Genomic DNA, 13,763 nt, shown 5'->3' with positions numbered 1-13,763 from the left:
CAGGCGCGGTGGCGTCACCCCACGCGCGGCGTGGGAGGAGGAGGCGGAGCGTCGGCGGCCCGGTCCGCCCCCGGCGGAAGGAGAGCCGCAAGGGCGAGGGGGTGGGGGCGCGTATGCAAATGAGCGTTTTGTATACGTGGGCGGGCGCCTCGCGTGACGGGGGGCTCCGCGCGCACGAACGAGGCGGGGGGGGGGGAGGGACGACGACTGCGTCACAAGGCGGGGTAAATTTGCATAGCCCCCAGCTGCGCGCTTCCTTATATGGAGGCGGCGCGGGCGGTGAGCGCGCGTGTTTATGTATGCAAATGAGCCGCGGGCAGGCGGGCTCTGTGACGTCACGTGGCGCGCTGCAAACGAGGCGGCGCAAAGCCTGCCGGGGCGGGGGTGCTGGCGCGGGCCCGGCGCCTCGCCGAGGGGGGGCTTTTTCCCCCAAACTGACGGTTTTTCCGCAATCCCCCCATTTTTCGGCCCCTGGGGGCGAGGCCCGGCAGCTCCGTGGCCGGTAACGCCGAGTATTTCCCTTGAAGACCACAGGAGGTCGCGGTTCTCGCCCCGCCAGCACACGGGCTAGCACGAGGCCTGCTATACATTCATGTTTTTAATGTAAATAAACCCTCACTGGTTTTCAACGCAAACCCGCCGCGTCACGTGAAGCGTTTTCCCTCCTAAGCGCAGTCCCGGGCCGAGGAGCTGCCGTGTGCCCGCCAGCCCCGCCTGCCGCGGCCCCGGGCCCCGCTCCAGAGCAGAACGGGCCTCACCGGGGCGCGACCCCGGCGCCCAGCTCGGGTGTAGGTTTGTAGGCGCATAAACCGCGGCGTGACCGGAGAAGTGACGGAGGGGAGCAGCGGAGGCCCCGCCTGTGAGGCGGGAAAAGCGAAGCCAGCCCGCAGCTACTTTTGTCCCTCGCGGGCCGCTGTCGAGCGCTCAGCCCGTCCTGCGCCGTCGCTCTACGGGAGGCGCCGGAGGTCAAAGTGGCGGAAGGTGTCGCTACGTAAGTGCGTCACTTCCTGGCGGCGCCGGTAGCGGGGCGCGGGGAGCACCATGCCCAAGTGAGCGCGGCACCGGCGCTGAGGGGGCGGCCGCGGGAGGCAGGGCCTGGCCCGGGGGTGGGGGGGAGCCGGGCCGAGGGGCTGCCCGGGCCCGGCGGGGAGGGGGCGGTGGGTCCCCGGGCGGGGTTTGGTAACCCCGACGGGCGGTTCGTGCTTGGTCAAGCCTCGGGAAGCGGGGAAGGGGCGCGGGGTGCCCGGGGGCGCTGGCAGGCCGAGCCCTGGATGCCTGTTTCGCGCAGCAGCCCTTTGTCCAGCCGCCCCCGGGCACAGCCGTGGGGGGGTTGTGTTTTAACGCTCACAGCGCAAAGTGATTTCTTAATAACAAGAGTTTTCCCTCCTCAGGTTTTATTGTGATTACTGTGACACATACCTCACCCATGACTCGGTAAGTACCAAATCTGCATGAATTTCTCCGTTGTATCAAGAGCATTAAAATAAAACTTACAGTGGCGAAAACCAGGTTACTTGAAATATTGTGGTGTCCTTACTTGTCCTCGCCTACTTCTTTGCAAAAAACAACGAGAACATCTAGTTCATTCAGCAGCCGAGGGCAGCTGACACTCACGGCTGCTTACGAGTGTTGTGGTGAGGTAGTAGGAGACAGCTCGCTGGGTGTTAGGGCAACCTTTTTTACTTAAACTGGCATCTCAACACTTTGGACGTAAAGGTTTTGCACATCACCTGTCCTCTGACTGGCCACAGAAACCAACCTATTTTATACTGCTAGATTGCATACGTTTAAAATTATACAACAGTTCCCAGTAAACTTTGGGTTTTTGTGATCTTTCTCAGCCCTCTGTGAGAAAAACCCACTGCAGTGGCCGAAAGCACAAAGAGAATGTGAAAGACTACTATCAAAAATGGATGGAGGAACAAGCTCAGAGCCTGATTGACAAAACAAGTAAGGCTAATCCTTCCGTGACCCTGGATTGCTCTCCCGTTACTTCCCCTGTCTTTCCTCTAGCTGCTTTTCTTCCATTCTTCCGTGTTGATTCTTCCTTGCTTCACTGGTGAGTCTTTGCTCTGTGACTCATGAGCGAAAACTTTGCTTAGAATCTGAATTCTGAACTCGTCAGAGCGTGGGCTTCCACGTAAGAGACTGAGGGGTTGTTGCAAGCAGGCGTTCACTGCTTTACTGTGGTCGAGGATACCACCGCCATTAGCACGGCTAGTAATGTCATACACGGTCACATAACACATTTTTGCTTTTTGGTAGTAGCACGTTTATGTAAAGAGCATGAATAAGAAATCCAAAAGATAGGAAAATGGACATTAAAATGTATGGATTTTTGCTTTTTTTTTAAAATGCTGTAGTTGCTTGCCCTCAATTCTTTAGGGATATTGATTTTTTTTTTTCCTCTTTTGCTATTAAAGGCTTGAATAAAGTGTGAAGTGTTTCCTCTGTCAGTTTATAGGGTTCTTTTCCTCTCATTTGTTCTCTGAATAATGGTTCTTTTCTCTGTCAAAAGAAATACAAATGCCAGATTAACTTTGTGGCAACTTTCTTTAGATCATAGAATATCTCAAGTTGGAAGGCACCCATAAGGATCATCGAGTCCAACTCCCTGCTCCTCGCAGGACTACCTAAAACCAAACCATATGACTAAGAGCATCGTCCAGATGCTCCTTGAACTCCGACAGGCTCGGTGCCGTGACCGCTTCCCTGGGGAGCCTGTTCCAGTGACCAACCGCCCTCTCAGCCTTTTCCTAATGTCCAGTCTGAACTTCCCCGACACAGCTTCATTCCATTTTCTTGTGTCCATTTTCCTCGTGATGCTTCCAACTGTCACATCTTTTGCCTTCCTTCTAGTCGATTCCAGTCTTTTGAATTTCTTCTCTTCCCTTTCACATAAGATGTTTTTCATGCTTTTTGTCACCTACCTAAGTCATTGCCTTATTACCATTTTCAAGATAGCATGTCTTTACCTAATGATCCCAGGTGAAAGTCGCAGCTGCAATTCACGTGATGTATTTTCTCTACCATCTGCCTTCCTGTTAGGTGTGTGAAATTCATCAAGGAGTTCTCTAGTCTCAGCTGGAGTAATTACTGTAATAATTGTCTTCAAGAATATCAGGTGTTTCCGCCATGACAAGCAGCATAAACCAGGGATTTGTTCCAGAGTTAGAGCAACTGAGCACGCAGCATGACATGAAGTATGCTCTGACCGCGTGGCATGAGAAGGAAGATTGACGCAGGAGCTTCCTCAGCCTAGTAACTGGTTTTTTTCCTGGGATTCTTTCTTTCCTTTTTTTTTTTTCTTTTCCCCCCCAATGTAGCGGCTGCATTTCAGCAAGGGAAAATCCCACCTACACCGTTCTCGGCACCACCTCCCGCAGGAGCCATGATACCACCTCCTCCCAGCATCCGTAAGTCTGAACTGGACAGTTTTTGACTGGGATGGTAGCCCTCTGGAGCTGTGTTGCATGTTTTCTGGACTTGTAAAGAAAAGTCCTTTTAGCTTGAAATCAAGCTAAGACATTTTGAGCTTGTGAATACCAAAATGTAAGAGAATGCTTTGTACGAGTGTTTCAGCAACCATCTTAGTCTTTAGTTTGTCTTATTTTAGTAACGTTGGGCATATTAATAGAAATGTGTGCCTCCTCATTACTTGCTAGCTGCCATGTAGATAGCTTCATTAAAACTTCCAGCACGGTGTTTCGTTTTTTAAAATAGAATAGGATTGATAACCTTCTTTTGCACTTCAGCTGGCAAACGGCTGAGATGCCTTTCTGCTTAGAGTCCTGCTGTTGGAAGCGGTAGTCATCTGCCTTAGCTGTGCAAAGTTGGAAATAAGAGCTAGCATATTCCTCCTCCGGTTCGCTTTTTGGCACCTGAAGTCAGAGTTGAAACTGAAAATGAAGGCAGGCAGTTGTAAAGCAATCTAAGACACCTTAATTACTAAAATGTCCTGTTAAGTTTAATAACTGCTTCGCATTGCACATTGTTGATGAATGTGAAAGCGGCCAGATGCGTAACCAATCTGTGTATGTCTTCAGCTGGCCCCCCGCGGCCTGGCATGATGCCGGCCCCTCATATGGGCGGACCGCCGATGATGCCAATGATGGGCCCACCCCCCCCAGGAATGATGCCGGTTGGACCCGGTAAGTCTGGAGACCGGTAAATCTCTGTAGTTGAGGTACTGTGGCCTGGTTTGCAGGATGTTTGGGTTATATTTTCTGTCTCGCTGGGCAATAGAGAGTTGTGAAAGGAACTCAGCGGAAAATATGAAGCAGCTGCAGTACTTGGGTACTACCTGTAGTGATGCACTCCAGTTTATAGCTCGCGTCGCTTCAGATATCATATTAGACGCAGCGTGGATGGACAGCCCCAAGTGTCAAGCTGTGGAAGTATTTCATTTTGCATATACTGCCTATGCACATTTGCTGATCCATTATCTCTGCGTGGTGAGGCATAAAACAGTCTTACACCTGCTAATTAAAGTTCCTTTACGACTTGTTGAGAGTTACTAGTCCCTCTGTACAACGGAAATTATCGCTCTGGTAAATTGTAGCTTTTCTACCTCTAGTCTTAGCAGTATGATCTGTAATTGTTTAGGAATTCTGTGTTTGTAGCGCTTACGTTTTTGCACAAGGGATACATTTCAGCACTAAATGAATTTTATTGTTTAAAATGTCTCAAGATAATGTGTTCCAGAGAAACGACATGCCTTAAAAAGTTTTTTTCAGAACTGCAAAGGCAAACTAAAATGACTTTGATCCATTCCGCTTTTGAGCTTACTGGCATTTGAAGAATTCTCAGAGGACGTCTTATTGAAGCAGTTACTGGAACAAATCTAAAGGAATACGCACATGCACACTAAAAGTAGTCAAGTGTCTGCAATTATTGTCTTGCTGGTAGAAACTGTTCTTTAAGTGTTTTTTAAAGGCACAAAATACGTGCATAATCTGCGATATTAGGCAGTGTAGTGCCTGCCTGAAAATAAATGGAGAAGTTGGATGGAAACCATTATTTCAGTGCTTTTCAGTAGAGCAGCTGTTACCCAGCTGTAAGAAGTACTTTTTTTTTTTTTGAACACACTTAACTGGAGGATTTCACACTTTTTTCCAAATAAACTTTCCAATTCAGTAATTAAGCTAGTGTCTCTTTTGAGTGGTTGAAAATAGTTTATCAGTGAATATTGTCAAAAGCGGGCATATAACCTGGAAACTTGGTTCTTCCTCTACTAATTGCTAATATCCTTCAGGGAAATGTAATCCATCTCAGCCAGCTTCCAGATCAAAGCTTACAGACTTGTAAAATGAAAGTTCTCTGGAGGGTGGGGGAGAGAACCTGTACATTATTGATGTGACTCGGCAGTCGCTACTCCCGAGAGCTCTTCTCTAACGTCCTCCCTTTCCCCTCGTAGCCCCAGGGATGAGGCCGCCGATGGGAGGACACATGCCGATGATGCCAGGGCCCCCAATGATGAGACCACCCTCCAGACCCATGATGGTGCCAACCAGGCCGGGAATGACCCGTCCAGACAGATAAAGGTGGAAATGGAGCTACCTTTTCTTTTTCACATTACGATCTTCCATATGATAAAATACCATAGAACTATGTTCCTAGGATTTTGTATTAAAACAGTGTGTAGAGGAGATCTGCTGTTACTTCGAATTGCAGACGGTTTGACCTAGATGCACACTGGACTGATGCTTTTGTACCTGGCCTGGTTTTTTTTGGTGGTTTTTTTGTTTGTTCCCCCCCCATTGAATCGTAAAACACAACAATAAAACATTGATGCTGGTTTACATACGGAGAATCTGAGCCTTACTCTGTGGTTTTTCTGCCTGGCAGAAAGAGATGTCAGTTTTCTTTGTTCCCTCTCTACCTGTCATGCACAGAATTTTTCAGGTTTCTTTTTCTCCTTAGTCCTTAGGTACTTGTTTCAAAAAAAAGAAAAAGTGACATTAGAAAAGACTGCAGTGGTATCTCTAACTGGCGAGACTGCAACATTAAGTGACTTTACTAGCACAAAATAGGTTGAATTTAGTAAAATGTTGATTCTCTACTGAGGGAAGCAAAGAGATGCTGTTAAAAGGCTACTGCTTACGGTAATTGTTTTGATGCTGCTGAACATATTTCTGCTTTTCTAATGCTACTGGTGCATTTGTGTGAACACATTTAATTACATTATTGGAGTTGTTGCGACAGTAGTTATTAATGCTCAGTTCCCTTCTTAGCATAAAGAGATGCGTTGTTGAAGATGTATCCCAGGCCCTTTAGTTTATTGAAAGGATTTTGCTTTTGATGAGCTGTATGTAATGCAGGTGCACATTTCCAATTGAATTAAAAGAATTTATTCTGTTTGCATAACCGGCTGCTCTGTGCATGTCGGCTTCATCCATTTCAGTCTGCAGAACTGTCCAACTCATTCTTGGCATATTTGCATCCAATATAAAAGCATGGGAGTGATTTACATCTTAGAAGAAAGTGTTTGGTTAGCAGAACTGCGAGGGCTCCTTTTCCGAGTTGCTTTCTGTTACGGGACAGGACAGTCCAATCCTTTAGAGGAGATTTTTAGGAGCTTGTGTGCTTTCAACAATCTCCTCTGAAGAATGCGGTGTAGTTGAGACATCAAATATTTAATAGCTCGATATTTAATAGCTGTGTTCGACAAACATTGAGATGAGGCAAATGTTAGAGGATGTTTCCACAACAAACCATGCCGGGAACAGACTTCTGCAGCGCACAGCGCCGGAGCTGGACAGGCCCGGAGGCGCAGGGGATCCTGCTGCTCCTGCGCCTGACAAAGGGGTCGTGGTGCAGCTTCATCTCCCACGTCAGACACCGAGTAGATTGCAAGGAGCTGAAATGATTGTACCAACACACACCATCAATGCGTATTAATGTCTTTCTCCGGGGAAAAAAATAGGCAGGAACTGGTGATGATCAGCGCTGGGCTTTGATAAAAGTTCAAGGCTTGTGTGCCACTGGAGTTCCCCCCGCCTACTGTCAGATTAAAACAGAACGTACTCGGTAACATACAAAGCACGTGGTTTTCTTGTCACGGAGCTGTTGGAGGCGTGACTGATCAGTGCAGGGCTCCAGGGGGAATGCTGTGCTTGCAGAGCAGTGTCACCGTTTACATGGGGTTCCCTTTGCTGAGCATCGCCTTGAAAGCAAAAGACTCCTCGTAATCCAAGCTGAAATCTCGCACAGTTTGTGAAATGGTCTAATTCATCGTCATCCATTAAAGAGTTAAATGCAAACATAAACTAAGTAGCACAGAAACTGCTTGAAACTGAGATTGTTTTTTTTCATTCAGCAGCCTCACTGGTTATGTTGGTTTATATTTAACATTTCATTTTTTTGGTGTGAGCACCTTTTTAAAAAATCTTGGTTTTGGCTGACCTGGGATAGTCTTGGTAAGGGAGTGACAAAGAAGAGGTGTGAAACTAAGCTGTTTTGTGCCTTGTGGATTTTTGCCCGCAGCTCCAAGTGTGACTAATCAACGTTATTTAATAGAGCCAAAAGCACGTAATTAAAAGCTGCCTAAAATGGCCGGCACCCCCGCTCACAGGCTTCCCCTTGATGCTTCTTGCGTTGCCGTTACCGCTCGGCGTGCACGGCTGCACCGCGGGGGACGGACGAGTCGGGCCGCAGCCCGGCCCGTGGCGCGGGGGGGGGTGTCCCGTGGGGCCGCCCCTCCGCGCACACGCGTGAAGTGCGGCTGCGGCACGCGCGGGGGCCGCTAGGGGGCGCGGCGGGGCGGTGCGCGGGGCGGGGCGGGAGGCGGCGGCGGCGCCGCGATGGGGTCCCGCCGCCCGCGGGCCTGAGCCCCGCCGCCCCGCGGCATGGCCGGCATCATCAAGAAGCAGATCCTGAAGCACCTCTCCCGGTGAGGCACCCGCGCCCGGCCCTCATCCTCCTCTTCCCGGGGGGCTGCGGGTGAGGGAGGGCCCGGGCCTGAGGCGGGGTGGTGGGTGAGGGCTTGGGCCTGAGTGGCTGCTGTGGAGCTGCCGGCTCCGGGGGCGGTGGTCTTGGGGCCTGGGGGGGCGGCGGCTCTGAGGGCCGGGAGCTGTGGGGCCCGGGGGGGGGGGGGGCGTCTGAGGGCCGGGGGCTGTGGGGCCCGGGGGGGGGCGTCTGAGGGCCGGGGGCTGTGGGGCCCTGGGGGGGCGTCTGAGGGCCGGGGGCTGTGGGGCCCGGGGGGGGGGCGTCTGAGGGCCGGGGGCTGTGGGGCCCGGGGGGGGGCGTCTGAGGGCCGGGGGCTGTGGGGCCCTGGGGGGGGTGTGTGTGTCTGAGGGCCGGGGGCTGTGGGGCCCGGGGGGGGGGGCGTCTGAGGGCCGGGGGCTGTGGGGCCCTGGGGGGGCGTCTGAGGGCCGGGGGCTGTGGGGCCCGGGGGGGGTGTGTGTGCCTGAGGGCCGGGGGCTGTGGGGCCCGGGGGGGGCGCCTGAGGGCCGGGGGCTGTGGGGCCCGGGGGGGGTGTGTGTGTCTGAGGGCCGGGGGCTGTGGGGCCCGGGGAGGGTGTGTGTGTCTGAGGGCCGGGGGCTGTGGGGCCCTGGGGGGGGCGCCTGAGGGCCGGGGGCTGTGGGGCCCGGGGGGGGTGTGTGTGTCTGAGGGCCGGGGGCTGTGGGGCCCGGAGGGGGGCGTCTGAGGGCCGGGGGCTGTGGGGCCCTGGGGGGGGCGTCTGAGGGCCGGGGGCTGTGGGGCCCTGGGGGGGGCGTCTGAGGGCCGGGGGCTGTGGGGCCCTGGGGGGGCGTCTGAGGGCCGGGGGCTGTGGGGCCCCGGGAAGGGTGGCTGAGGGCCCCGGGGGAGCAGGCCCGGCGAGAGCGGGTCTGGCTTTCCGCGGATGAGCCATGCCGCCCTCCCTTCAGGGCGGCGTCCTGCCGGGGTCAGACCCCTCAGACCCCCGGGTCGGTGCCCCCGGTGTGTGGGAGCTGCGGTGGAGGTTTCCAGCCCGGCCTGGCTCCTGCCGCTGCCGGTCTTGCCATGGTGCCGGCGGCTGTGGGGCACCGGCCAGCTGGGTGCGTGTTCCTGGGGGGCTGCGTTTGCTGACCCTTGGGGTAGCTGTAGGCCTGGGCTGCTTGCAACAGCAGCTCCCGCTGGCTGGGAGTGGGTGAGCGTGAATAAAAAGTCAAAGGGACAAGAGGAGAATATGAACAGCGAAAGGTACCGAGGGCGAGAAGGAATGCAGTAATACCTGATACACATAGCACGTGCTCAGGCACTTGGTTGTCATTTTTGTTGATGTTTTGTCATTTTCAATGAGGTTCATTAAAGGCACTAAAAGGTGCATTGAGGAAGACCATCATCTGGTGCTTTGTGTGTAAGACTGCAAGTCAGTAAATCCAGCTTCAGCTGTGGCTCTTGGGGGTTGACCTTGGGGAAATGGCAGTGCCTCAGTTTCCCTGCCGTTTGAAAGAAAAGAGCTGCATGAGAGCTAGCAGTTCTTGTGTTATCTCATGGCCATGGACGCGTCCTCCCTCTGCATTGCTGAAAGATCAGAATAATATGATGAAATACAGAGGTGGCATATCTGTGAAGATACTGATACTGAGCCCAGGCATTGCACAGTGCTTTTCCCCTCTGTGCTTTATGAGCTGCAGATGATCAAGTCCTTTCCATTTTTACTGGTGGAGAAGCTCAGATGCCTTGTGTGGGGTGTTAGTGCTGAGCAAGGAATTAAGACTTGGGAATCCTGGCTCTCTGAGGCTGGTAGTAAATCCTGTTTTTGGAACCTCAGAAGAATCCCTGCAAACTTTAAGCGAGCAGTCTCCTCAATACAGTGTCTGTCTGCAGTGGTTCTGAGTCACTAGTTGCTCAGTACTCCAGCTTTCCAGGCAGTGTACCAAAAAGGAGTGTAATAGAGCCTGCTGCTTGATCTGAACAGTGCGCTAATTTAAATGAATTTCTGCTAGACCTGACATCGCAAATCTCCGAGCTTTCTGTCTCATTCCAGCTCAAATCGGCACGTCGTGCTCGTTATGGATTCAGTCTTCTTGTCAGGAGGCACTGAAGTATTTATAACAAGGAGAGGTGGATGAGAGCAGTTACTAATGGAGGCTGAAATAGAGCTGGGCTTTATTCTTAGGTACTGCTCCTCCTAGGATGAAAGAATGTGTGTGTTGTTCTTATGGATAATTATCTTTCTTTAGATAAATACACTTTTCTTGTTGGTGCTTCTACTTAATTTTGCTTTTCAGTCTCCCTTACCTTGCACTGTTACAACACATTCCTGCTCAAAGTGCCCCCATTTTTCCCTCTGATCGTGCCAGTTGTTAGTGTTCACCTGTATCTCTCTTTGTGCAGTTCCAGGGAGGACAGGGAGTTACGAAAAATTCTGGAGCTTTACCTGTCTTCCTACTAGCTGGACTCTGTCGTTGGGGTGGTTGGTCTGATCCTGCCCTTCTCTTGCATATGTATTGTGGATGTTTTGGAGAAATGCATTTTGAACACGGTTTAATGATGTATAAAAAAGATGATGTTTTTCCATTCTGGTTTTGTTTCCTCTAAATACCTCAGCTTCACACTCCCTTTGGGGCTGTCTTTCAGCTCTGCTCATTTGCCTAGAAGAATTTTGCTACCGAATCATTAATCTGCCTTTTTTTTCTGCTTTCCATTTGCATATGAAATAATTCCTTGTTCCTCTTGTTATGTCTTCATTTGAAGTAATTTCTTCATGGGGTGTGTTTTTGTTCCTTTTCTATCTGGAAATTTGCAAGGAAGGGTCATGAGAGACTGCAAGATCAGGGAAATATGAAAGTTACTTCACACCAACTGTTCAGATTAAGTGAATCACACGTCAAATAGAATGACAGTGGTCACTTGCGGTGATCTGTAAACCTGGGCTTTGCTGTCGGTGACAGAGCTGAGTTATGAATGTATTTTAGAAGGCTTAGCCTGTGTTGTGCTTTAGCAGCTTAAATTCCTAGAGCAGAAGAATCTAAAAACTTGCAGTGCTTTCACCATCTGTGCTTTTCACTCTTTTGTCCTATATTTAGTTTGGAAAAGAAAACAGATTAGGTGGTTTCACGTTTTGGTTCTTCTACACACATGGCTGCAGTATTGGGATGGCAGATTCTGCAGGGAGAATGTTTATAACCAAACATCAAATGGTTAGAGCTGGGACAAAGGGCTCGCCCTGCGCGCTCTCCGAAGCATCAGCTGCCGGGTGTGTGTTTGAACTCCTCTGAGGCTGTTCAACAAGAGCAGTACTTCGATTGTGTTTACCAGTCTGTAATTATTCATGGAAGCACATCTATTACTTTAAAATAAAATCAGTGATTTGCCTTTACCTCTTTCTCATTTTGTTTGAAAGTCCCTTTTTTCTTTTTTGAGGTGCTCAGTGCAGCTGTAGTAGATACTTGATCTCAGAGTATTATAAAGGTGGTATTTATCCCCATTTGGTAAACAGGGAAACTGAGGCAAGCCAAACTGTCCAAACTTACTTAACACTGCGGGATTTCAGTTCTCAGCACTGCAGTGGAAATCCTTATCAAAATTATTTTTATTTAATTTCATTAGGAAGCTTTTATCCACTGCTGCATCTGACATTTTCTTTTATTATACGTGTTACAACATGTGAGCTCGTGCAGTAATAGGCCCTAATAGACCATCTAATTGCGCACATTACGTGGTTTCCAGAAGAAATGCAACATGTAATCCTTCTGTTTGGAAGAAAAGAATAAAAGTTAGGTGGAGAAAATAATCAGATAATAGCTTTGCTTGCTCCAGTTTCAAAGGGCCGATGTTCCACTGAGTCAGAAGCCTCTGAGAGAAATAAAAGCTGGTGTCAGCAGAGGGGCTGGGGTGGGGTTTGGGAGCAGGTTTGAATGCGGGGCAAGGAGACGACAAGTGTATCCAGCTTTGACAGGAGCCCTGGAGAACTGCAGCTGAGGAGGGACTTCAGGAATCTCTGAAAGTAGGGTGAGAAGGAAGCAGAGGAGAAATGAGAGAGAAAAGTTGGCTGAGGTAACACCAGCACTATCGCTGAGAAAATAGAGGAAAACCAGCACGGGAAATGAGACCTCTTTGCAGAGGGAAGAGTGCGGTGCTCGAGCCACCAGTCCAGGCAGCTGGCCCAGTTGATAACAGATGCGTGCAACAGAAACGTAGGTGATACTGGGCTGGTGGTTTTGTCTTTGCTAAAGCTGTGCTTGTAAACAGGGCCTGACGCTCGCAGAGGCCCTTCATTCCTGAGTATATGAAGGACTTGAGTGCCACTGGGATTTTTGCTCTGTTTTATTCCCGGTCTGTTACACTGGGTTACTAGGCACGCAGGATCTCAGCTGCTGTTTCATGTGTGTGTTGGGACAGTATCTGCAAGGCACTATGTTGCTGTGGAGCAAGACTGGGAATTGTGGAAGGGATTAAGACAGTGTTTGTAGCAAGGTTTTCTGTGTCATTTTATACTGTGTTTTGCTTCTGTTGGTTGGTTTGTTTCTTCCTTTCCCGGGTTTTGGAGGTTGCTGAATGATGGGTAACGTTTTGGACAGTACAACCTTTCCAACGAAGGCTGAAGCCAAATTATCTTTGGCAGGTGCAAGGCTGCGCATCCAGGTTTATCGATCGTACCGTCAATTGTCACTTCTTCTCCATCCCGATGTCATACAGAGGAAGACGGGGCATGGCAGAAGTTGGCAGAACTGTCTTTCATAGCACAGTATTGGAACCACCTTTTTGGATAAATAAGATGGGCTTTAGAAACAGAATTTTAAAAAATCCTAGAAAACAAAGCAATTGAGTAGCATGTGCAAGGTATAATACTTTGATGCTTGTAGGTGTTGGTCAAATACGCAGCCAGAAGGAACAGCATCGTGTAACTCCTCATAAATCGTACTGCATCTTAGTAGAGCCTTTCTTCTCTGTTCCCAGTGCTTTAAAGGCCATATATCCCTTTTTCCAGACAAGATTGCCTTGACTCTTTCCCTCTTTCATTTGCAATTGCACCTAGTCCTTGCAACAGAGAAAACCACTGCTAGTAGGTAAGTGAAAATATCAGGAAAGCCTATAGTGCGTCTTTAGTTTCTTCTGGATCAATTTAGCAGTAAGGAACACGTGGGTGTCGCAGAGTGCGCCGAGCTAGGAACGTGTAGGCTTCTGTGGGCTGTTATTTCATAACTTGGATGTAGGAAGCTCGGAATCTTCCTGGCCCTAAAAACGTGTTTGGTATTGCCCTTTCCAAGCAGTTGTGCTACTTCTGTGCCACGTGCAAAGAATTCAGAGCTGGCTCCAAGACCAAGAACTGCTCTCCGCCACATGAGGCCTGCCTGTTCTGTAGCGTTACTGGATTAGCTCTTCAGTCAGTCTTGGAGCTGTTTGTGCCTCCATGCTCAAAAGTATATGATCTCCTTGCCTGCCCTCAATCTACCCCCACCATCAAAGACATGCTCTCAGGCTAAGACAGGATAAAGAAAGGCCATTGCAGCTGATGGTCATCCTGCTGTTTGGTGGTATAGACTCTCTGAGGTCAGGATGACAGAAGTGAGATGTATTATCCCAAGGAGACCCATCCTTTTCCTCAGAAAAGATGGGGACAAGAGGCAGAAGCGCTGGTTCTTCAGCTCAGAAAATGGGATTCAGTCTGCTGTTCAGGAATTGAGATGGGCTCTGTGGCTTGCACTGGACAGAAGGTCAGATCACGTTATCAGATACGCATCATTTGCCCAACACAGAAGGGTGGGGAATTCCCTAAGTCCAAAGAGCACTTTTTTCCCCTCAGCGCTTAGATTTCTTGGCTAAATGCTGCAATCTGGAAATCACTATAAGAA

General features: G+C 50.1%; 2 protein-coding genes across 7 annotated transcripts in view; both read left to right on the top strand.

Moving 5' to 3' along the window:
- Nucleotides 1-366: 366 nt before the first annotated feature.
- On the top strand, nt 367-5,812 carry SNRPC (small nuclear ribonucleoprotein polypeptide C). Of its 2 annotated transcripts, none has more exons than XM_075174483.1 (6): nt 367-1,049; nt 1,392-1,434; nt 1,842-1,950; nt 3,324-3,416; nt 4,047-4,151; nt 5,417-5,812. In XM_075174483.1, the coding sequence occupies exons 1-6, from the start codon at nt 1,042-1,044 to the stop codon at nt 5,539-5,541; spliced, it is 483 nt and encodes a 160-aa protein (XP_075030584.1). In that variant the 5' UTR covers nt 367-1,041; the 3' UTR covers nt 5,542-5,812. The 2 variants fall into 2 exon arrangements, with proteins under 2 accessions (XP_075030584.1, XP_075030585.1); XM_075174484.1 differs by having other exon boundaries at nt 370-1,049; nt 3,327-3,416.
- A 1,962-nt stretch (nt 5,813-7,774) lies between these two features.
- BLTP3A (bridge-like lipid transfer protein family member 3A) overlaps nt 7,775-13,763 on the top strand; it is a 36,107-nt gene continuing 30,118 nt past the window's right edge. For 2 of the 5 annotated variants that reach the window (XM_075174062.1, XM_075174061.1), the window contains exons 1-3: nt 7,800-7,891; nt 12,533-12,750; nt 12,868-12,977. In XM_075174062.1, the coding sequence (XP_075030163.1) occupies nt 12,742-12,750; nt 12,868-12,977 (119 nt within the window). In that variant the 5' untranslated portion in view covers nt 7,800-7,891; nt 12,533-12,741. Of the gene's footprint in view, nt 7,892-12,532; nt 12,751-12,867; nt 12,978-13,763 lie in introns of all 5 variants that reach the window. The other 3 variants (XM_075174064.1, XM_075174063.1, XM_075174065.1) reach the window with 2 other exon arrangements.

The sequence above is a fragment of the Calonectris borealis genome, chromosome 26 (assembly GCF_964195595.1).
Source record: "Calonectris borealis chromosome 26, bCalBor7.hap1.2, whole genome shotgun sequence".
NCBI lineage: Eukaryota > Metazoa > Chordata > Aves > Procellariiformes > Procellariidae > Calonectris > Calonectris borealis.
Note: the sequence above shows the minus strand (reverse complement) of the source record. Positions and strands in the feature narration are given on the sequence as shown.

What these genes read in the sequence shown, in the direction of transcription:
- SNRPC (XM_075174483.1), top strand. An exon ending in CATACCTCACCCATGACTCG is followed by an intron (nt 1,435 to 1,841) that starts GTAAGTACCAAA and finishes GATCTTTCTCAG; the next exon opens with CCCTCTGTGAGAAAAACCCA. An exon ending in ACCACCTCCTCCCAGCATCC is followed by an intron (nt 3,417 to 4,046) that starts GTAAGTCTGAAC and finishes GTATGTCTTCAG; the next exon opens with CTGGCCCCCCGCGGCCTGGC.